At 46.9% G+C, this 18,395-nt stretch overlaps 1 protein-coding gene across 2 annotated transcripts; it reads left to right on the top strand.

The window, feature by feature from the left end:
* Window positions 1-3,250: 3,250 nt before the first annotated feature.
* Josd1 (Josephin domain containing 1) lies at window positions 3,251-17,174 on the top strand. Of its 2 annotated transcripts, NM_001025009.1 has the most exons (4): window positions 3,251-3,637; window positions 13,938-14,066; window positions 14,183-14,377; window positions 15,181-17,168. In NM_001025009.1, the coding sequence occupies exons 1-4, from the start codon at window positions 3,453-3,455 to the stop codon at window positions 15,278-15,280; spliced, it is 609 nt and encodes a 202-aa protein (NP_001020180.1). In that variant the 5' UTR covers window positions 3,251-3,452; the 3' UTR covers window positions 15,281-17,168. The 2 variants fall into 2 exon arrangements, with proteins under 2 accessions (NP_001020180.1, XP_038935196.1); XM_039079268.2 differs by lacking the exon at window positions 14,183-14,377 and having other exon boundaries at window positions 3,453-3,637; window positions 15,181-17,174.
* The last annotated feature ends 1,221 nt before the right edge of the window (window positions 17,175-18,395 follow it).

The following is an 18,395-nucleotide window of genomic DNA, read 5'->3' as shown; positions in this document are numbered from 1 at the left end:
CGTAAATCCCCTCAGCACACTTTTGGTGAACAGCTGAGCCACAGGTCTAGGATCTGTCAAGGTAGTTTCTTGTGGCTTATTTTTTCAGTTATCACTTGTGGAAAGTCCCAGCCCACAAAACGCTGTCCGTGTGCCTGAAATTCCTGTTTCAAAGGTCTGAAAAGGTCTAGACTTTGTTAGGTGAATTCTGGTTTTTACCAAGGTCTAATGCTGGCTGGACCTGGCCACTGGTCCTGGTAATAGATTAAAAAAGAGCAGTTGTCTGAGAAAGTACGGGAAATTTAGGGTCTGGACCACAGGATTGTATGTATGTAGTGGGGAAAGAAAAGGGTTCAAAATAGCCATCACCTAATTCAGGGAGTCTATTTGAGCAACAGAATCTTCTTATTTTCTTTCTTTCTTTTTTCCTTTTTTCTTTTTTTTCCGGAGCTGGGGACCGAACCCAGGGCCTTGCGCTCACTAGGCAAGTGCTCTACCGCTGAGCTAAATCCCCAACCCTAAAAGTTTTGTGTATTTCTTTCTTTCTTTTTTTTTTTTTTTTTTTTTTTTTTGGAGCTGGGAACCGAACCCAGGGCCTTGTGCTTGCTAGGCAAGCGCTCTACCACTGAGCTAAATCCCCAACCCCGAATCTTCTTATTTTCAACTATGTACCACCAAGTCTCTGAACAGATACTGCTGGAAACTGGTCTTAATGGTTTGTTATTTAAATTTATTTTTATTTTGTGTGTATGAATTGTGTGTGTGTGTGTGTGTGTGTGTGTGTGTGTGTGCCACCTTTGTGCAGGGCCTGTAGAGTCTAAATGGGGCATCCTTTTGGACTAGAGTCACTGATGATTGTTAGGCTCCTTATGGGTACTGGGAATCAAATCCAGGTCTACTGGAAAACCTATCAATGTTCTGAACCTCTGAGCCATATCTCCAGCCTCAGAGATTTGGACTCCTAACTGACATCGAAAGTGAGAGGTAGTCTTGTGGACTGGAAGCCTTTACTTGTGGGTTCTGACAGTATCTCTGAGTGTTAAGAACCCAGTTAGAGGTTGCTTGCTGATTGCCTAGGGGTGATCAGAGTTGCTGGTTGTATTAACTCTATTACCTCGAGTGTTATTTAGCATCGTACAAACAGAAAGAGTTCGATTTCAGAATACATTGATACCTGACTGAGGGAAAAGAAAGTCCTTCTCACTATAGGATTTTGCCTAGAAAGGATAGACATTCTGAGTACTTGCTTTTCGAATTGAATGCTTTGGAGAATAAATATAAAAAGAGGGAATCCTCTATCCATCTTTACATTTTCTTTCTGAAAACAGTTTGGCCCAAGCTCAAACCCTTAATCCACTACAGACATAGTGATTTCAAACAACTTGAATGGCTTCTTTGGGCTTCCGTTTTCTCCCTGAAAAAGAAAAATGTCTAATTTACTTGGCAGTAATTAATTACTCATCAGTTAATATGAAAGGTGTTTACAATAATTCTGGTTGAATGGCAAGACTGTAGGAGATAAATCCGATGTAAATACACTGTAACAGTTTGGTAGTTTACAAATTACACACACATAAAAAAATTAAGGTAATTCAAAAGTAGTCTGTGTAGAGGCAGAGGACTCCCTACCACGTGGTGTTGCACAACACCATTGATTGGGGTGGTCTTGAGGATTAGAGAAACCGTCACTTTGAAAGAGCAAATCTGTTGTTTTCCCTAACAAAATCTGAAAGGCAGGCAGCTAGAAACAATGATTTAATTTAAATCCATGGGAAACTGCAAATAGTCTGCCTTTGGACACAGTGTCCTCAGCTAACTCAGAAAATAGGGAGCTCTAGTTGGTAGAGTGCTTTGTCTTGCATGTACCGGGGTTCGATCCCCTGCCCTGCACAAATTGGACATTCTTGGTTATGCAATGAGTTTTGAGACCAGCTGGACTAGAGAGAACACACACACACACGTCTAAAAAGGATCAGAAGGGAAAAGAAAACACAGAAAGGCAGGCTTTGTGACAGCCGTCCGAGGAGGTCGCTGAGCCAAAGGGCAGTGGTTTGTGTGAAGTGATCGGGAATATGACACCAAGGATCTGAAATAGAACTCTGGTTTCCATTTGAAATATGACTCCCGGCTAGACTCCTGCCCTCGACTCTCAAAGAAAACTGGAGGCGGTCGGGTTCACCAACCAAGATTATGCCCGGCCGTGTCAGGAAAGTGTTCAGAAATCTGGTGAACATAAGTAGGCCAGGGCAGCCGCTGCCCTAGCTCAAGAAAGTACTCCGCCCGGAGGAGGGCCCTGCGGCGTCCAGGCGGGAGTGGGCGCCCCGGAGAAGCTGCGGTGAAAAGACAAGTCGACCTTCCCCACTATCGCGGAGCCCTGGACAACGGCTCCGCGAACTACAAGCGCCAGGTGAACCTCCACCCCCGACCAACAGCCCACGCCGGTTACGTCACACAACGTCAGGGGTGACGCGAGGTGGGGCGGGCGGGGTCAGCGCGGGGGCGTGTCTAGGGTGCGCGCCGAGTGAACGCCGCTGACGTCGGCCTCAGGTGCGCGTGCCCGCCCGCTCTGCCTCCTGCTCGACCGTGCGCGGCCCAGGTGGCGGCCCGCAAGGTCCAGGTGGCTGTGAAGGGGTGACGAGCGGTCCCGGCCGGGCAGGCAGCCGGAGGAAGCCCCGGCTTGCCTCACGTGACAGCAGGAGGTCGCGGAGGGGACGACCAGCCCGGTGGGCCAGGACTGCACCGGGCTAGGCGAGGCGTCCGGCCGCACCCTCGCGGGCCGGGCGGGACCTCCCCGCGGCGGCGCCCGGGCCGCCGTTCCCCTTCCGCGGCTCCGCCCGCGCCGAGGCGAAGCGGCTCCTCCGCTGGGCCCAGTCCGCCAGCCCGCCGGCGGGCATGGAGCGCTACTCCCGAAGTCCCCGCGTGGCCCGCGACCGCACGCCCTCCGGTCCTCGCTAGCTCTTGGCATTGGGCCTTTTCTCCACCATCCAACCGGGTCTTCGGAGCCTGTGGCGTTGTGATTCGGACGAAATGGAAGAAAAGGAGCGATGTGACCCATTCGGCTCTGCCCTCTTGCATTGAGGCCTAGTTGGCATCTGCAGAGAAGAAAACACAGCCTGGAGAGCGTAGTGTTTTCTTTTTTTCCAAAGGGGGTGGGAAGGGAAGGTAGCGAAAGGGAGGGATCCTACGTTTTATGGTTTTTTTTTTTCTTTGTTAATTCTGCACTTTGAAAGTGGTGGCTAAATAAACTAATCCAAAAGTTATTTTTTTCTATCGAGAAGACAGAAAAGGTAGACTGGTGGGTTGGGTTTTTTTGTCCCTTTTGGTTCCAACCTTTCCTCCCAGTGACAAAGCATAAATCATGGACACCAGAGAGTAGGTGAACCTCAGGAATCTGAAGACAGAAACTTAGACTTTCCTCAGGAGGAAAGGAGCGGGGTGTTTATCGGCTCTGCCTGGAACCTAAATTGAAAAACATGAGTTGCATGCCATGGAAAGGAGACAAGGCCAAATCTGAATCCTTGGAGCTTCCCCAGGCAGCACCCCCACAAATCTACCATGAGAAGCAGCGCAGGGAGCTCTGTGCCCTTCATGCTCTCAACAACGTCTTCCAGGACAGCAACGCCTTCACGCGGGAAACGCTGCAGGAGATTTTCCAGAGGTAGGGCTCCCCTGCTTGACATCTTGGTCCCCACTTCTCGGTATTGGTGAATTTGTGTGGGTGGTGCAATGTCTCAGGGACAAAAACCTTCAAACCCACAGGTTTGGAATCAAGATGCTGTGGGCAAGAATAAGGAACACAGGAATGGGAGATAATGACCATCTATGGCCCATCTGTGGTGGACTAGCCTTAGTGGGCTGTCTCCACGGATGTGGTCAGACAGGGGACTCCGTGTTGCATGTGTTATTCCCGTTTTGTGATGAAGACAGGGCTCTGTGGAGCTCCTTAATTTCCTCTAAATAACCTGACCAGGCTCGGACTCAGAGTTGAGTTCAGGGTCGTATCTCCACTGGTGGGCACTGCTGTAACACCTCCCTCCCTTCCAGACCCTGCCATCAAGGAGTTTACAGTATAGGAGGGACACAAAATACATCTACATTCAGCCAACTGTTAACAAAGGTGGGATATGATGGGAGTCTCAAGAAAAGTGTACCGATAATGCTTAGCTGTTCTGGGGCCATGTGCTGCCTGCCCATGGTGTCCTTCATACATTGTTCTGTATGACTTTCCTCACAGTCCTTTTACTGATAGAGAAAATGAACAGAAAGGTCAAGTAATTTGTAATTTGTTCTGAGCAGCTTCTGAACAGCAACGCTGTGATTAGGGCAGACTCCATCATATCTCTCCTCCTGCTATATGATGATTTTCCTGGGGCCGGTGTGAAGTTCAGTGGAGTGCTTGCACATTACGTAGGGGGTCCTAAGTGCAATTCGTAGCCCAGCCTCTTCAAAGGAAAAATGATGGACTCTGTAGAACAAATATGACACTCCACAAGTGGTCAGGGTTCAGGTTTATGCCCGTCGCTTTGGTTTTTGAAAAGTCTTTTACCCAAGGGCCTGGAGAGTTAGTTCTGTGGTGTCTGACTGGACCCAGCAATATGACTGAAGTCCATAGCAGCTTTGACAGTGAGCTTGTCTTCCCCCTCCAACACGAAAAGACCTCGAGACAGAGAAAGCTCAAGGATGCTTTAAGCAGTAATATATACCGAGGCCCCATTTGGAGACGAAATTGCAGCTGCACAGCCACGTCAGTCACAGCTAGAATGTTTGGGGTGATTTGTAAGCATAAGTGTGGACCACTTTCCTTGAAGGAACTGTAGGAGTCTCTGAGAAGTATCCTGTATCCTGAGTGCTCTTCCAGGACTAAAATGAGAGTCATTACTTTTTTTTTTTTTTGGTTCTTTTTTTCGGAGCTGGGGACTGAACCCAGGGCCTTGCGCTTCCTAGGCAAGCGCTCTACCACTGAGCTAAATCCCCAACCCGAGAGTCATTACTTTGCAGGACCAGTTAAAGATCAGTAACACCCTTGGGTAGCGCGATAGGTGTGCCATTTGCTTCATGACCACCGTCTGTTAAGTCCATGTCACTCCTCAGAAGATGAAGCTCTAGGAGTTAAGAAAGGGTATCTTCGGGGCTGGGGATTTAGCTCAGTGGTAGAGCGCTTACCTAGGAAGCGCAAGGCCCTGGGTTCGGTCCCCAGCTCCGAAAAAAAGAACCAAAAAAAAAAAAAAGAAAGAAAGGGTATCTTCCACCACTCAGTCATGTGACAGAAAGGAGGGCCCAGGCTTCTGAAGTGATTCCCTTTGGGCAGCTGTTAATGTTTTTTCTGGGTAGCTCTGAATTGTTTGCTCATCTCTAACCAGGGAGAAGGAAATGGCTTACCATGAGCACCTGAGTGTGCTTGGCACTTGGTAGTGTGTACTGACCATCTTAGAGCAACCTTAGCGATGGCCTGGGGAACCAGGACTAAGTCGATGTAGTTTGCCTAGTTTTACCCACCAGATTATTAATGTCAGATTGTATATAGTTAGTCTTACTCAGGTTGACAGATTTTGACCTCTGAGTTTGGCTCCTGGACTGACAAGGGAGTGAAATCTTGAGACACTTAACAAACCAACTCTTTGCACCATTCTGAGGACTCTCTCTGTGTAGCAGCTGAGTCCTCACACCCACCTTAAGAGGTAGACACTATTGTTTCCTGTTATTCCAGATGAAGGAATTAGAACGTGGAATCTGTATTTATTAATGGCCAGATTCTGCCAAGCTTTATAGCTCCAGGGCCTGCCTCCAAAGGGCTCCTCCTGGCTTCTTGCTGCAGACTGGAAAATCTCCTCAGAGAAGCAGGAACTTCAGTAGCTGCCTTTCTGGCTAGTAAGTCAGCAGGACTGGGGGTCTGGGCTTTATATAATTGTGGCTAATTGGCATCTCTCAGATGTATTTTCCCTGAATGAAAGATGCTAAACACCTACCAGTCATCACACGGGACCAGGGCTCTGTTCCTTTGAAGCTTTTGCAAATTGTGGTCTATTTCTATGTTCCCAATCAGCACAGTGCAGGCTAACCAGTAAGAAAACTCCAGAAAAGGAGCTCTATTACAGAGCATGTTTACTTGCAAAGGTTCTGTATGATAAGTAGGGACTCCCCCAAGTGTATGTAAGGAATCTGGAGAAAATGTAAAGGAAGAGGAGAGAGACAGAGAGAGACAGAGACAGAGAGACAGAGACAGAGAGAGACAGACTGACTAGCTCCATCCAGCATACAGTGTGCAAGAGAGAGACTAGCTACATGCAGTGTGCAAGAGAGAGAGAGAGAGAGAGAGAGAGAGAGAGAGAGAGAGAGAGAGAAAGAGAGACTAGCTGCATGCAGTGAGCAAGAGAGAGAGACTAGCTACATGCAGTGTGCAAGGGGGAGGGGGACTAGCTACTTGTAGTGTGCCAGGTACTGGGAGGTATTGTAGAGAAGGCAAGCTGAGCTGAGTAGGTCACCTCAGGGCTGTACATGGGACAGGTCTAAGAGACTGAGGGGCAGAGAGCACCACCGACACTGGGACAGTTTAGAAATGAAAAGATGGTCTCTTTAGAAACTGGCATTCAGAGAGAAGACTGTCCAGAATGAGCCATGCTGTTTTAAACTGTGGCTCCTGAGTACCGAGGTGGAGGACTGTGTTGATGAGAGGAAGTCTGTCATAGCAGTGAGTTCTGGCCAGTTGAAGGAGGAGAAATACAAAAGCAGGGTGGAGTCTGAAGAGAGTTGTGGAGATGAGATGACTCATGCTCAGCATAGAAATGAGTTAAGGATTTAGAGCTGAGCTAATGCTGATTAGCAACGAGCAGGCAGGAAGGGGAGGGAGGGAGGGAGGAATCAGATGTGACTGAGGCTTGGTCCAGGAGAAAGTACTCCAAGGGTGGAAGCATGTCATCAGTGTGAGTGTCTCCCCCCACCACACACACACACTATCTGTCTAAACTTTGAAAATAAAGGGCTTAGAGGTGCACTCATAGAGGTTTGAACTCACGGCCTTACACATGCTCACCAGTGTTCTGCCACTGTAGGCCCTCAGCTTGCAGTAGCATTTATTTTATGTTATTTTATTTTGCCTGTATGAATGTCTTGGACCACATACATGTGTTAGATCGTTTGAACTGGAGTTGCAGGTGGTTGTCAGCAGCCATGGGTTCCGGGAACCAAACCTGGGTCCTGGGTGCCAGGTATTAAACTCTAGGGACTGGAGTAGCTCATCCAAACCCATGATGGGAATAGCTGACACTTACCTACTCTTTTGAACTGTGTTTTATTTAGAAACATATCAGGAAATTCTGATGAAAGAAAGAATTTAGGTTAAATCTCTCCCTTCCTTCCTCCTTTTCCCTCTTCATTGAAATCCAAAGTCACCACCATAGCAGGCCCAGTAGTAACTTTGGAGTGGACTGAGGACATTAGTGGTGACCTGGGTTAGAGCCCACCTTAGAGGCTCCCAACTTGTGTTTGTAATGGCAAACAGGAGAGGCTTGCCGTAAGCCCTAGGATGTCTGTGGAAATCAGCAAGGCAGTCCTGAGCAGCAGCCACTATACCCAAGAGACTCTGCTGGACCATGGTGGGGAAGTGATCCTGGGCAGGCTGTTGAGTGTTGTCTTAGAGGCTGGATCTCATTGTGCCACTGACCAGCTGTGCGTGACTGTGCAAGTCACTGTAACCTTTGCACCTCAGCTCCCTTGTTTACAGTATCTAAAGATTGTGAAGAATTAAGTGAAAACACCCAGGAAGCAGCTAGCCTAGTTGGGCAGTCAGTTAGCCTTAAAGTAAAAGAAAGGACTTTTGTCGGGCAGGGAGCGAATCACAGGGGTAGACAATCCCTCATCTTCAAATGACTATGGGTGAATAAAAGTGGGTGCAATAAAGAAGCCAAAATAGCTGTTTTGTGGGTAAAGGAAAAGTTTATTCTAAACCCCCTTGCTCTCTTTCAGGAAAGCAGAAATAACAGTGTTTGGGGGTGGGGGGGTTCCCAAGGCTTTAAGGGGAACAAGTACCTAGGAGGAGGGTAATCTGTAAACTGAGGTATAGTAAGAACTTGAATAGAGGTAGAAGGAACCTAGAAGCTAGCATAGACCTTGATGTGCTACTGGACACCATAGGCATATATGTTAGTGGGAGGTCCCTTTTGCCAGAGATAAGGAGAATATTTACTTTAGCAGGTGGAAGCTATTTTTCCAAGTCGGGAGTGTGCGGGGGTGGGGTGGGGTGGGGTTGGGTTGGGTTGGGTTGGGTGCTGGATTTTGTCTAAATGCCGGACTTTGGGAAAAGAGATTTCTTGGGACCAGACAGCTAGCCCTGTAAAATGGAATAGAAGTTTTTGTTAGCAATTCCTATATTGATCAATTTGGGATTTCTTTGAAAGGAGATCTCATAGTCCAGACTGGTTATGTATTGGAAGATGATCATGGGTTTCTGATACTTGGGCCTCTGCCTTCCAAGTTCTAGACAACAGCCCCGTGTCAACGTTGGCTAGCTTGGGTGTGCTTATTAGATGCCAAGGCCTGGCTCAGGGATAGTACTAAAACGGTTTCAGGACTCACTGTTTGCTTGAATGTATGCCAGATGAATTGTTTAGTAAATTAGTATTGATGTGGTATTATATGTGGTCCTCTGAGTCTCCTTCCATTTTCATAGAATCAGGAAGAATCCTGTGGAAGAGACAACGTGAGGTTGAGCCTGAAGAAGCTGTGGGATGGATTTGGCTTGTCGTCAGAAGTAGGATAAACTACTAAAGGCCATATAGTTTTAGTGCCTGAAGTGTACTTTTCCCTCTAGAGAAGACAGCAGCAGATTGAGTAGGGTGGGACTTGGAGTTGGCTAACCTGCAGTGAATTTGTATAAACCCAGGTTTGAGCTTAGTTTTTTCAGCTGTTGGTGTTCATAGACAGGTAGGTTAAAGTCACCAAACTTGAATGTGGTGGTGTGATACATGCCTAGCTTTAGCTTTCCCAGCACCTGTGAGTGGAAGCAGGAGAATTAGGAGTTTTAATTTATCTTCAGTGACTTTGAAACTCAGGCTATATAAGAAAAAAAAATCACCACCTAACTTTAGACTGTGTGTGTATGTGTGTGTGTGTATGTGTGTGTGTGTATGTGTGTGTGTGTAAATTCAATCTGGGTGTGGTGATACACACACTCAATCCCAGCACTGGGAAGGCTGGAGCAGGAAGATCTTTCTGAGTTCAAGGCCCATTTGGTCTACAAAGTGAGTTCCAGAACAGCCAGGTCTACACAAAGAAACCCTGTCTCAAAATAAATAAGCAAGCAAGCAAACAAACGAATGAATGAATGAATGAATGAATGATCCACAATCATGGCCCAGTTGGGCTGCTTTCTGCCATATTGGTGCCCAGTTTACGGATGCCTACCAGAAGGAGCTTTTATATTTTGTATTTTCTTTTCTTTTCTTTTTTTTTTTTTGGTTCTTTTTTTCAGAGCTGGGGACCGAACCCAGGGCCTTGCGCTTCCTAGGCAAGCGCTCTACCACTGAGCTAAATCCCCAACCCCTTTTTTGTTTTTTTTTGAGACAGGGTTTCTCTGTGTAGCCCTGGCTGTCCTGAAACTTTTCTGTAGACCAGGCTGGCCTCAAACTCAGAGACATCTGCCTGCCTCTGCCTCTGCCCCTGCCCCTGCCCCTGCCCCTGCCCCTGCCCCTGCCCCTGCCCCTGCCCCTGCCCCTGCCCCAGTGCTGAGATTAAAGTTAAGCCCCATCACCACCAAGCCAGGAAGGAGCTCTTTGACAAGGCCAGCAAACACCCCTTTTTATATAGCCTGGTCTGTTAGGGGTACCCTATTGCAGAAAACCCCTCTTGGCAGTTACTGCCAGCTTGTGGGACTCCCTCATTCTATGCCAGCTTTTACTAACATACTCTAACATCTCTGGGTGCAGATACGAGTGTCCAGATTATGGGTTCTGTTGGAGGGAACCTGCTAATCTTGGGCTGGCTTGCCTTGTCTTTCTGAGATTTCTTGTTCAAGTGTCCAGTCCTGGGTAATTGGGAGATGGGGCTTGAAGCAGAAAAGAAATTAAAAGAAAAAGGCACATAAAAACAAGTATGGGGACTGGAGAGATGGCTCAGTGGTTAGAGCACTGACTGCTCTTCCAGAGGTCCTGAGTTCAATTCCCAGCAACCACATGGTGGCTCACAACCATCTGGAATGGGATCTGATGCCCTCTTCTGGTGTGTCTGAAGACAGCTACAGTGTACTTATATAAATAAAAAGAGATAAATCTTTAAAAACAGAAGTCTGTGTGGGTATGTGGCTATGAGCGCAGGCACCTGTAGAGCCTGGAGGCGTCAGACTCCTAGGAGCTGCAGTTGGTGGTTGTGACCTGCCTGAGGTAGATCTTGGGGTCTACTCAGGTCCTCCAGGAGAGCAAGCAGTCCCAGCCTCAAGCCTTTTTTACTTACCTAGAATGAGCTCATACCTCTTCCTTTGAGACCTGGCACTTATTAGGCAGCTGCCCTAGTGATGGGTGTCAGAAGTAAATGATATTTGTTTCCTGTCTGGAGATGAGCAAGTGAGCCCTTTTTCCTTTGATGTTACTGTCATTTTTAAATGTGTAGGGTGGTGCTATCAATTTTCTCCAGAGATTGTCACTAGGTATCTTAGCCACACTCCAGGATAGGCTCCATGGTCAGGAGCAGTTGGCCAATACAAAACAGACTCTGTATTTGCATTTTTTTCTTTTTGTACAACTGTTTTTTTGTTTGTTTGTTTTTGTTTTTGTTTTTGTTTTTTTTTTCCTTTTCTTTTTTTCGGAGCTGGGGACCAAACCCAGGGCCTTGCACTTGCTAGGCAAGCGCTCTACCACTGAGCCAAATCCCCAACCCCACAACTGTTTTTTTAATCTTTCTTTCTAGTCTGATTTTCCTTTTGTTGTTGTTGTTTTGAGAGAAAAACTGTGAAGTTGAATGATTAGGAAGGTGAAAAGGATCTAAGAGGAGTTGGGAAGAGAATGTGATCAAAATATTGTATGAAAATAATTAAAGACATCAGTCAGAAACTTTTTTTAATGTGAAGGTGATTTTACCTTCGTCTACATTTGTGTACCATATATGTGCCTGGTACCAGCAGAGACCCGAGGCATTGGATCCCTAGGAACCAAAATTACAGATTGCTGTGAGCCGTCACTGACTGCTTGGAATTAAACCTGGGTCTTCCTTAACCCCTGAGCCAACTCTCCAGCCCTAAATCCCTGTGACGCCCAGTATACCAGTATGGTGCCACACGCCTTTAATCCCAGCACCGAGGAGGCAGAGGCAGGTAGATCTCTGTGAGTTTGAGGCCAGCCTGGTCCATTTATTTTTATTTTATGGGTATGGCTGTTTTGACTGCATGTATGCTTAGGTCTCATTGTGTCCACTGCTCATGGAGGCCAGGGAAGGGCCTCAGATGCCCGGGAACTGTAGTTCAGATGGGTTTCAGCCACTGTGTAAGTGCTGGGTCATCCTTTAAGTCCCTATCCCCCTTTTGTTTTTTGAGACAGGGTTTCACATTGTAGTCCAGGCTGGCCTGGAACTCTCAGCAGTCCTGCCTCAGATCCTGATTGTTGGAATCACAGGTGTGCACCACCATCCCTTGCAACTGGAGAGTTTTAAACCATGTCAAGGGCATGTTTTATTTTTGAAGAATGGGTCAGTTGGCAGAGTGTTAGCTTGGCATGAGCGAGGGTGTAGCATTGCTAACACCTGCCCCAAATCAGCGTGGGTGCTATGCTTGGAAAAGTTTTTTTTTTTTAAAGATTTCTTTATTCATTATATATAAGTACACTGTAGTGGGGCTGGGGATTTAGCTCAGTGGTAGAGCGCTTGCCTAGGAAGCACAAGGCCCTGGGTTCGGTCCCCAGCTCCGAAAAAAAGACCAAAAAAAAAAAAAAAAATAAGTACACTGTAGCTATCTTCAGACACACCAGAAGAGGGCATCAGATCCCATTACAGATGGTTGTGAGCCACCATGTGGATGCTGGGAATTGAACTCGGGACCCCTGGAAGAGCAGTCGGGTGCTCTTAACCGCTGAGCCATCTCTCCAGCCCGGAAAAGTTTTTGATTTTAAGCAAGAGTTCTTAAAATTTTAGAATTGACTTCTTTGGGTCAAAGTAGATATTTTCTTCTGGCAATGACATGTTACCGCCTCTGGACACTTTCCGTCCTGAGGAACCTGCCACAGTGTTCTTTCCTTTTCCAGTTGACCCATCATGTGACACATGCCTTTGATTCTATCACTCATTTGGGAGGCAGAGGCAGGCAGATCTATCTCTTTGAGTTCCCAGATAGCCAGTGCTATGTAGAGGGACCCTGTCTCAAAAACGAACAAACGAAGTAGCAAAACCCACCACCAACAAAAAGATATGTTGACCCTCCTCTAGTCAGAATGGCCTTCTTCCCCTGCTGACTTGTGGAGACTGTGAAAACAAAGTAATGGGTTTGGGAATGTCCTAAGCTCAGGCCTTGCTGGAAAATGGGGAAAGGAGCAATAAAAAGAAAGGGCTTGACATAGTGGGGTGCTGTATACCAATAGTCTTGGCACTCGGGAGCAAAGGTAAGAGGATCCTGACTTCAAGGCCAGCCTGAGCTAGTATGGAAACCTTAGTTGGAAGCTGGGTGGACCGCCATAGCTACAGAGTACCTTTTTTTTTTTTCTTTTTCTTTTCTCTCTCTCTCTCTCTCTCTCTCTCTCTTTCTTTCTTTCTTTCTTTTTTTTTAAGATTTTATTTTATTGTATTACACTGTAGCTGCCTTGAGACACACCAGAAGAGGGCATCAGATCTCATTACAGATGGTTGTGAGCCACCATGTGGTTGCTGGGATTTGAACTCAGGACCTCAGGAAGAGCAGTTGGTGCTCTTAACCACTGAGCCATCTCTCCAGTCCCTTCTTTCTCTCTCTCTCTTTTTTTTTTTTTTTTTGGTTCTTTTTTTCGGAGCTGGGTACCGAACCCAGGGCCTTGCGCTTCCTAGGCAAGCGCTCTACCACTGAGCTAAATCCCCAGCCCCTTTTTTGTTTTTTTTTTTTTTTTTTGAGACAGGGTTTCTCTGTGTAGCCCTGGCTGTCCCGAAACTTTTCTGTAGACCAGGCTGGCCTCAGACTCAGATACTCACTTGCTTCTGCCTCTTAGGTTTTTCCCAATTGATTGTTTGTGCTTATAATGTTTCTTTTGTTCAGGACACACAGAGGCATACACACACGTGCACACTGACTATGTAGACGGGTTCTACATTCCAGTGTAATTCAGGCTTCATTACTCTTTATGGCCTTGCACTTGGCTCTAGTTCATGCAGTTATGCTCTGTCTCAGCCACTACACACATATGAATAGTTAATGATTACAGAAGTACAGACCTTGCAGCATTTAAATTGCAAAAAGCAGGAATAACAGTTACTACCTGTGCCATTTAAAACACCACACACCAATTGCTAGTGCTTTTTGCCTTTAAAGTAAAGGTCACACTATGTAGTACCTAGTGGCTACATAGAACTAAGTAGATGAGGTTGGACTTTGACTCAAAGACCTGCCTTTTCTCTGCTTCCTGAGTGCTAGAGTTATAGCTGTGTACCTCCATTACAACCAGCTTTGCCAGTGTTATTAGAGGGTTTGTGTCCAAGCAGAACATCAGCAATAGGAGTGCTACGATAACAGGCCAGTGCCTCTAAGGATCATCTCTTATGGTCCCTCCCTTCGCTGTAACACTCTTCTCAGGAGGCCAGATGGGTCTCAGCCTTCCTCAGTTGTCTAGCATCATGAGAGGCAACCTCTGGGCTAGCAGGAGCCAGGCATGCAGTGCTTGGGTAGAAACTTGTGAGGCTTCTCTGCCAAGGGAGGGACCAGCTTCTAGGGGCAATGCTGTAAAGTGCCTTTCTGGTGGTATAAACCTGGGAAGGGTGGGCAGATCAACAGGCCTAAACGTTTTCCTTTATGTTTGTAGGCTGTCTCCGAACACTGTGGTGACGCCCCACAAGAAGAGCATGCTGGGAAATGGGAATTATGATGTGAATGTCATCATGGCGGCCCTTCAAACAAAAGGATATGAAGCTGTTTGGTGGGACAAGCGCAGGTAGAAAACCAAACTTTATTTGCCAACAAGAACGAGCTGTGGTCCCAACCCCAAGTGTATGGGGGCAACTATGGAGTGTGGCTGCCCTAGAGTCTGACACCTTTTCTCTTCTGTAGGGACGTGGGTGTTATTGCTCTTGCTAACGTCATGGGCTTCATCATGAACCTGCCCTCCAGCCTGTGCTGGGGTCCACTCAAGTTGCCTCTCAAAAGGCAGCACTGGATCTGTGTTCGTGAGGTGGGAGGGGCCTACTACAACCTTGACTCCAAACTCAAGATGCCAGAGTGGATTGGAGGCGAGAGTGAGCTCAGGTGACCCTGCAAGGCTGGGCTTCTGGGGAAGTCGGGCTCATCTGATTATTTGACAAAGGAGATGAAATTCCTGTGTCCTGGGATCCTCTCCCTGTCCCCTTGGAATCATAGGGTCTTGGACTTAATTAGGACTCTATCCCTTTGATGAACAGGTTTCACATCCTATGATTCTAGCTTTCTGGTTTGATGGCACTGACATTGTCACCTCTCCACTTAAGACAACTGCCAGTTAAGAAAGGAAGATGACATTATTCCAGACAGGGTTACGTTTCTATGTGACCTGTTTGTTTTGTGTGTGTGTGTGTGTGTGTGTGTGTGTGTGTGTGTGTGTGTAGGTGCCTGTGTGCTTCTGGGCATATATGGAGGTCAGAGGACAGTTTTCAGGAGTTGACCCTCTCCTTTCAGATTGAGGCCTGATTGGCTCAAGTGCTTTACACCCAGGTTTGATGCTGGTTTGTTTGAAGCTTAGTAACCATTAGAATATTCGATGGTCTTGTCCTCATGCCGGCAGCCACTAGTGACAGGACTATATGAGAACGTGCAGGAACTGAGATTGGAATTCTAGCAGGACTGGAAGGGTAACCAAACATGGAATTTTTTAAAGAGTCAGTCACCCTTGGAGTTTTAAGATTGTTATGGGAGTAGCTGGGTAGTGGTGGGAGACACCTTTAATCCCAGCACTTGGGAGGCAGAAGCCAGTGGATCTGATCTCTGATGGGGAGGATTCTGGTTAATGGGTGGTCCCAGGACTGCAATCTGTAACTCACTGGCATCTCATTTCTTGCCTATTCCCTCTTCCATAGGAAATTTCTAAAATACCATTTGCGAGGTAAAAACTGTGAACTCCTACTGGTGGTACCAGAAGAAGTGGAAGCCCATCAGAGCTGGAGGGCCGACGTGTGACAGACAGTTCTGCCTGACCCTCTTTGCCTCAACCCTCCAGACCTCTTTGATGTGCTGTGGCCTCTACAGTTCACTTCCCCAAACATCTCATTGGGTTTTCCCTTCAGATTGGCCAGTGCAATAGGACAGATATGTGGACTGTCAGAGCCACCCAGCAGTCTGTGCCTGGGGGAAGAAGGTAGGAGTTCTGAACACTTAGGGCAAGACATTGAACACCCTTTGCTGTTTGAAAGAGGGAGCTGAAAAGGGAGTCATTTGAGGGGGCTTGGTTATTTTCTCCTTTCTATGAGGTCTTGACACAGGTTCTGCTGGTAGTGTTACTGATGCTTCAGGCTCACAGAGAGGCTGCCCCCTTTTTTCTCCTGTGGCACCATGGGGTCTGAGGACAAAGTACATGCAGAGCCCAGTGACCGGCTCAAAGGACCCAGAGCCAGGAAACTGTGTCTCAGGAAACTGTCACGAGTCCAGCAATGGCACTGCATGCCATCTGCAATCCATTATGCCACCTCTTAGCCCTTTTTAAATCCCAGCCAGCCTTGGAGTTTTATAACGAAAAGTTCTGATATTCCAAAGTAGGTAAATTGCACAGTATTCTAGCAAGACAATGGTGTAACGTATACCTAATACAATGTGGGTAAAACCACAGTAGGGCAGTCAATGGTGGCTCTTCACTCTAATTATGTCCCTACCATTTCACTACATTGACTAGGGAGGCTCTGGGGCAAAAGACAATGAGCAGGGATAGCACTTATAGTTGACCCATTTTAGCAAAATCAGAAACACATCTACCACTGACATCAAATTCCATAGTTTGGGACACAGCTGGGTGAGGAAACTGCCATGAAGGTAAGCTTCAGGGTTTGAGACTGGTAGGCACATCCTGAGCTCCAGGGCTGTGGCAGCAATCTCAGGTTGGTTGTATGCATCGAGCTGGAGCCTCTGGTTTTGGCGTCTGCTATAGTTTCTTTTACAAACAGGGTTGGCTCGCTCCACCTCAAGTAGTTCTAGACCATTTTTTTCTCCTATAATTTTGGAAAATGAGGAGAAATAAGTACCATACCCCCATACCAATGTGTTTGTGGTGGCCTTCAAGGCAGGTGACCTGGCCAGCCCTTATCAATCCATGGTCTCTGTAGGTCTGAGAGCTGCCCCACTGGCCTGCTTCTCCCTGGCAGCAGAGCTACCTGGGGCTTGCATGTTAATCCTGAGCAAGCTTGTTGGGGTGAAGCAGGGGCTGTCTCCCCACTGTGACTGGAGTGCATGTTTACACCAGCACTTTTTCTGCACATGTATCTTCAATCCAACAAGGCCGTTTTTTATTCAAGTAGCAGAGGCCTCAAGTGGCTACTGCATTGCGCTCAGCCATGGTCATCTGCACCATTTTCTACACCAGATCTGCTTGGCACCACGGGGAGCTAACTCTGCCCCTGCACAATGACATTCCAATCACTACCAGCCAGAAGTTACAGCCGACCTTGCTGATTGTCACAAGCAGGACCTTGGTCCATTGGCACTGTCGGTGAGAGTAAGCCATTTCTTGGGAAGAGGAGACTCCTCCCTACAGATCTGCTTGGGCCTTTGCAAATGGCACTGCAAACAGTCCCACGCACGTGGAGCCCATGAGCTGGTGGGATGTATAAAGATGCCTAAGCATTTCAGGGCTGGTTCTGTTCATATCCAATTCTGGTGCTTAGGAACAGGGACCCATGTTGATGCCCAAGGGCAAAAAGCCCCATTCCTATTAAGGGGCATCCTGACCCTGATGCCCAGCAAGGGCAACCCTAGGCTTTGTTTTTCTTGCTTTATTCCCTTTCTTTGTTGGCCTTGTGCTGGGTTTGTTTACAAAGATGTATTTTGTTTAACCAAATATTAAAAATGAGAAGCTGAACACAAATCTCCTTGTTGTCTGATTATGTATGTTACCACTCTGAGACACATTAGTCAAATCTACCAGAAAAACCAAGAGGAAGTACTCACTTTGTGAGGTTAGTTCAGAGGTGCCCCAACCATGCTGTTGTGCTTGCAGTGAGAGGCTGAGGCAAGAGGATCAGCCTGGATTACAGCTGACTGTGCCCTGCCCCAGAAAACAAAAATGCCTCCAAGGCATCTGAATTTCTTAGTTTCAAAAATGAGACTGCGGGAAGCTGGAGAGACGGCTCAGTGGTTAAGAGCACTGACTGCTCTTTCAGAGGTCCTGAGTTCAATTCTCAGCAACCACATGGTGGCTCACAACCATCTGTAATGAGATCCGACGCCCTCTTACGGTATCTAAAGGCAGCTATAGTGTGATCACAAACATAATAAATAAACCTTTAAAAAAAGAGACTTCTGTTGTAGTTTGTACTTTGCTGACTATATTTCCCTTACTATTGAGTGAAAAGCTAGGCACACTGGAGCCACTGCTGGCCTAGAGAGCACACATTAGCAGGCTTTGTGCAGTTTCCTTAACTCATGGGACCAACACAGCCTCCTAAATCACAGTACTGTTGAGAACGTAAAGGGCTTAGAAAACCTGCAAGATAAACCAAAGCCAAGCTAGATGTGGTTCCTAGCATCGGTCCAGTTCTCAGGAGGCAGTGTCTCAGGTAGATCTGATTGAAGTGTCTCAGAGGCAGGCAATTCTGAGTTTCAAGCCAGTATGGTCAACATAGACCCCATTTCAAGAGAAAAACAAAAGGCCAATATTGAGTAGGAAAACTGCCGGGCTCAAAGATAGGGCTACAGTTGGATCTATTATCAAGAGACTCTGCATTTACTTAAAAAAAAAAAAAAAAAAGGCCTTACCAGGTGTGTATGCCCATTATCCCTCAGCACTCAGGAGGAGGACCAAGTTGAAAGCTAGCCTGGGCTCTGGAGACTCTACCCCCAATAAAAACAATTAGATAGCAAGCTCTACTTGCAAACTTCCCCTTTCTCAAGACAAGAAGGCAAACACACAGACATACTGTTATACATACAGTATAGACTGCTTATCCAGACTCTGGCCTGTACTTTCCATGGGAAGTCTAGAGGTGATGCTTGAATCTGTGACAATATTCACTACTATGTTCAATAATGCATATTTTTCCTTTTTTGAAAACTTCACTAAACAGACATTAGTGACCCATGCCTTTGA

The sequence above is a fragment of the Rattus norvegicus genome, chromosome 7, assembly GCF_036323735.1.
Source record: "Rattus norvegicus strain BN/NHsdMcwi chromosome 7, GRCr8, whole genome shotgun sequence".
Taxonomy (NCBI): Eukaryota; Metazoa; Chordata; class Mammalia; order Rodentia; family Muridae; genus Rattus; species Rattus norvegicus.
This window is presented reverse-complemented; position numbering and strand designations above follow the sequence as displayed.

Excerpts from the sequence above, each read along its gene's own strand:
- Josd1 (NM_001025009.1), top strand. The coding sequence starts at position 3,453 with ATGAGTTGCATGCCATGGAAAGGAGACAAGGCCAAATCTGAATCCTTG. Across the intron at positions 3,638-13,937 it reads CTGCAGGAGATTTTCCAGAG|GCTGTCTCCGAACACTGTGG; the intron begins GTAGGGCTCCCC and ends TTATGTTTGTAG. Across the intron at positions 14,067-14,182 it reads GTTTGGTGGGACAAGCGCAG|GGACGTGGGTGTTATTGCTC; the intron begins GTAGAAAACCAA and ends TCTCTTCTGTAG.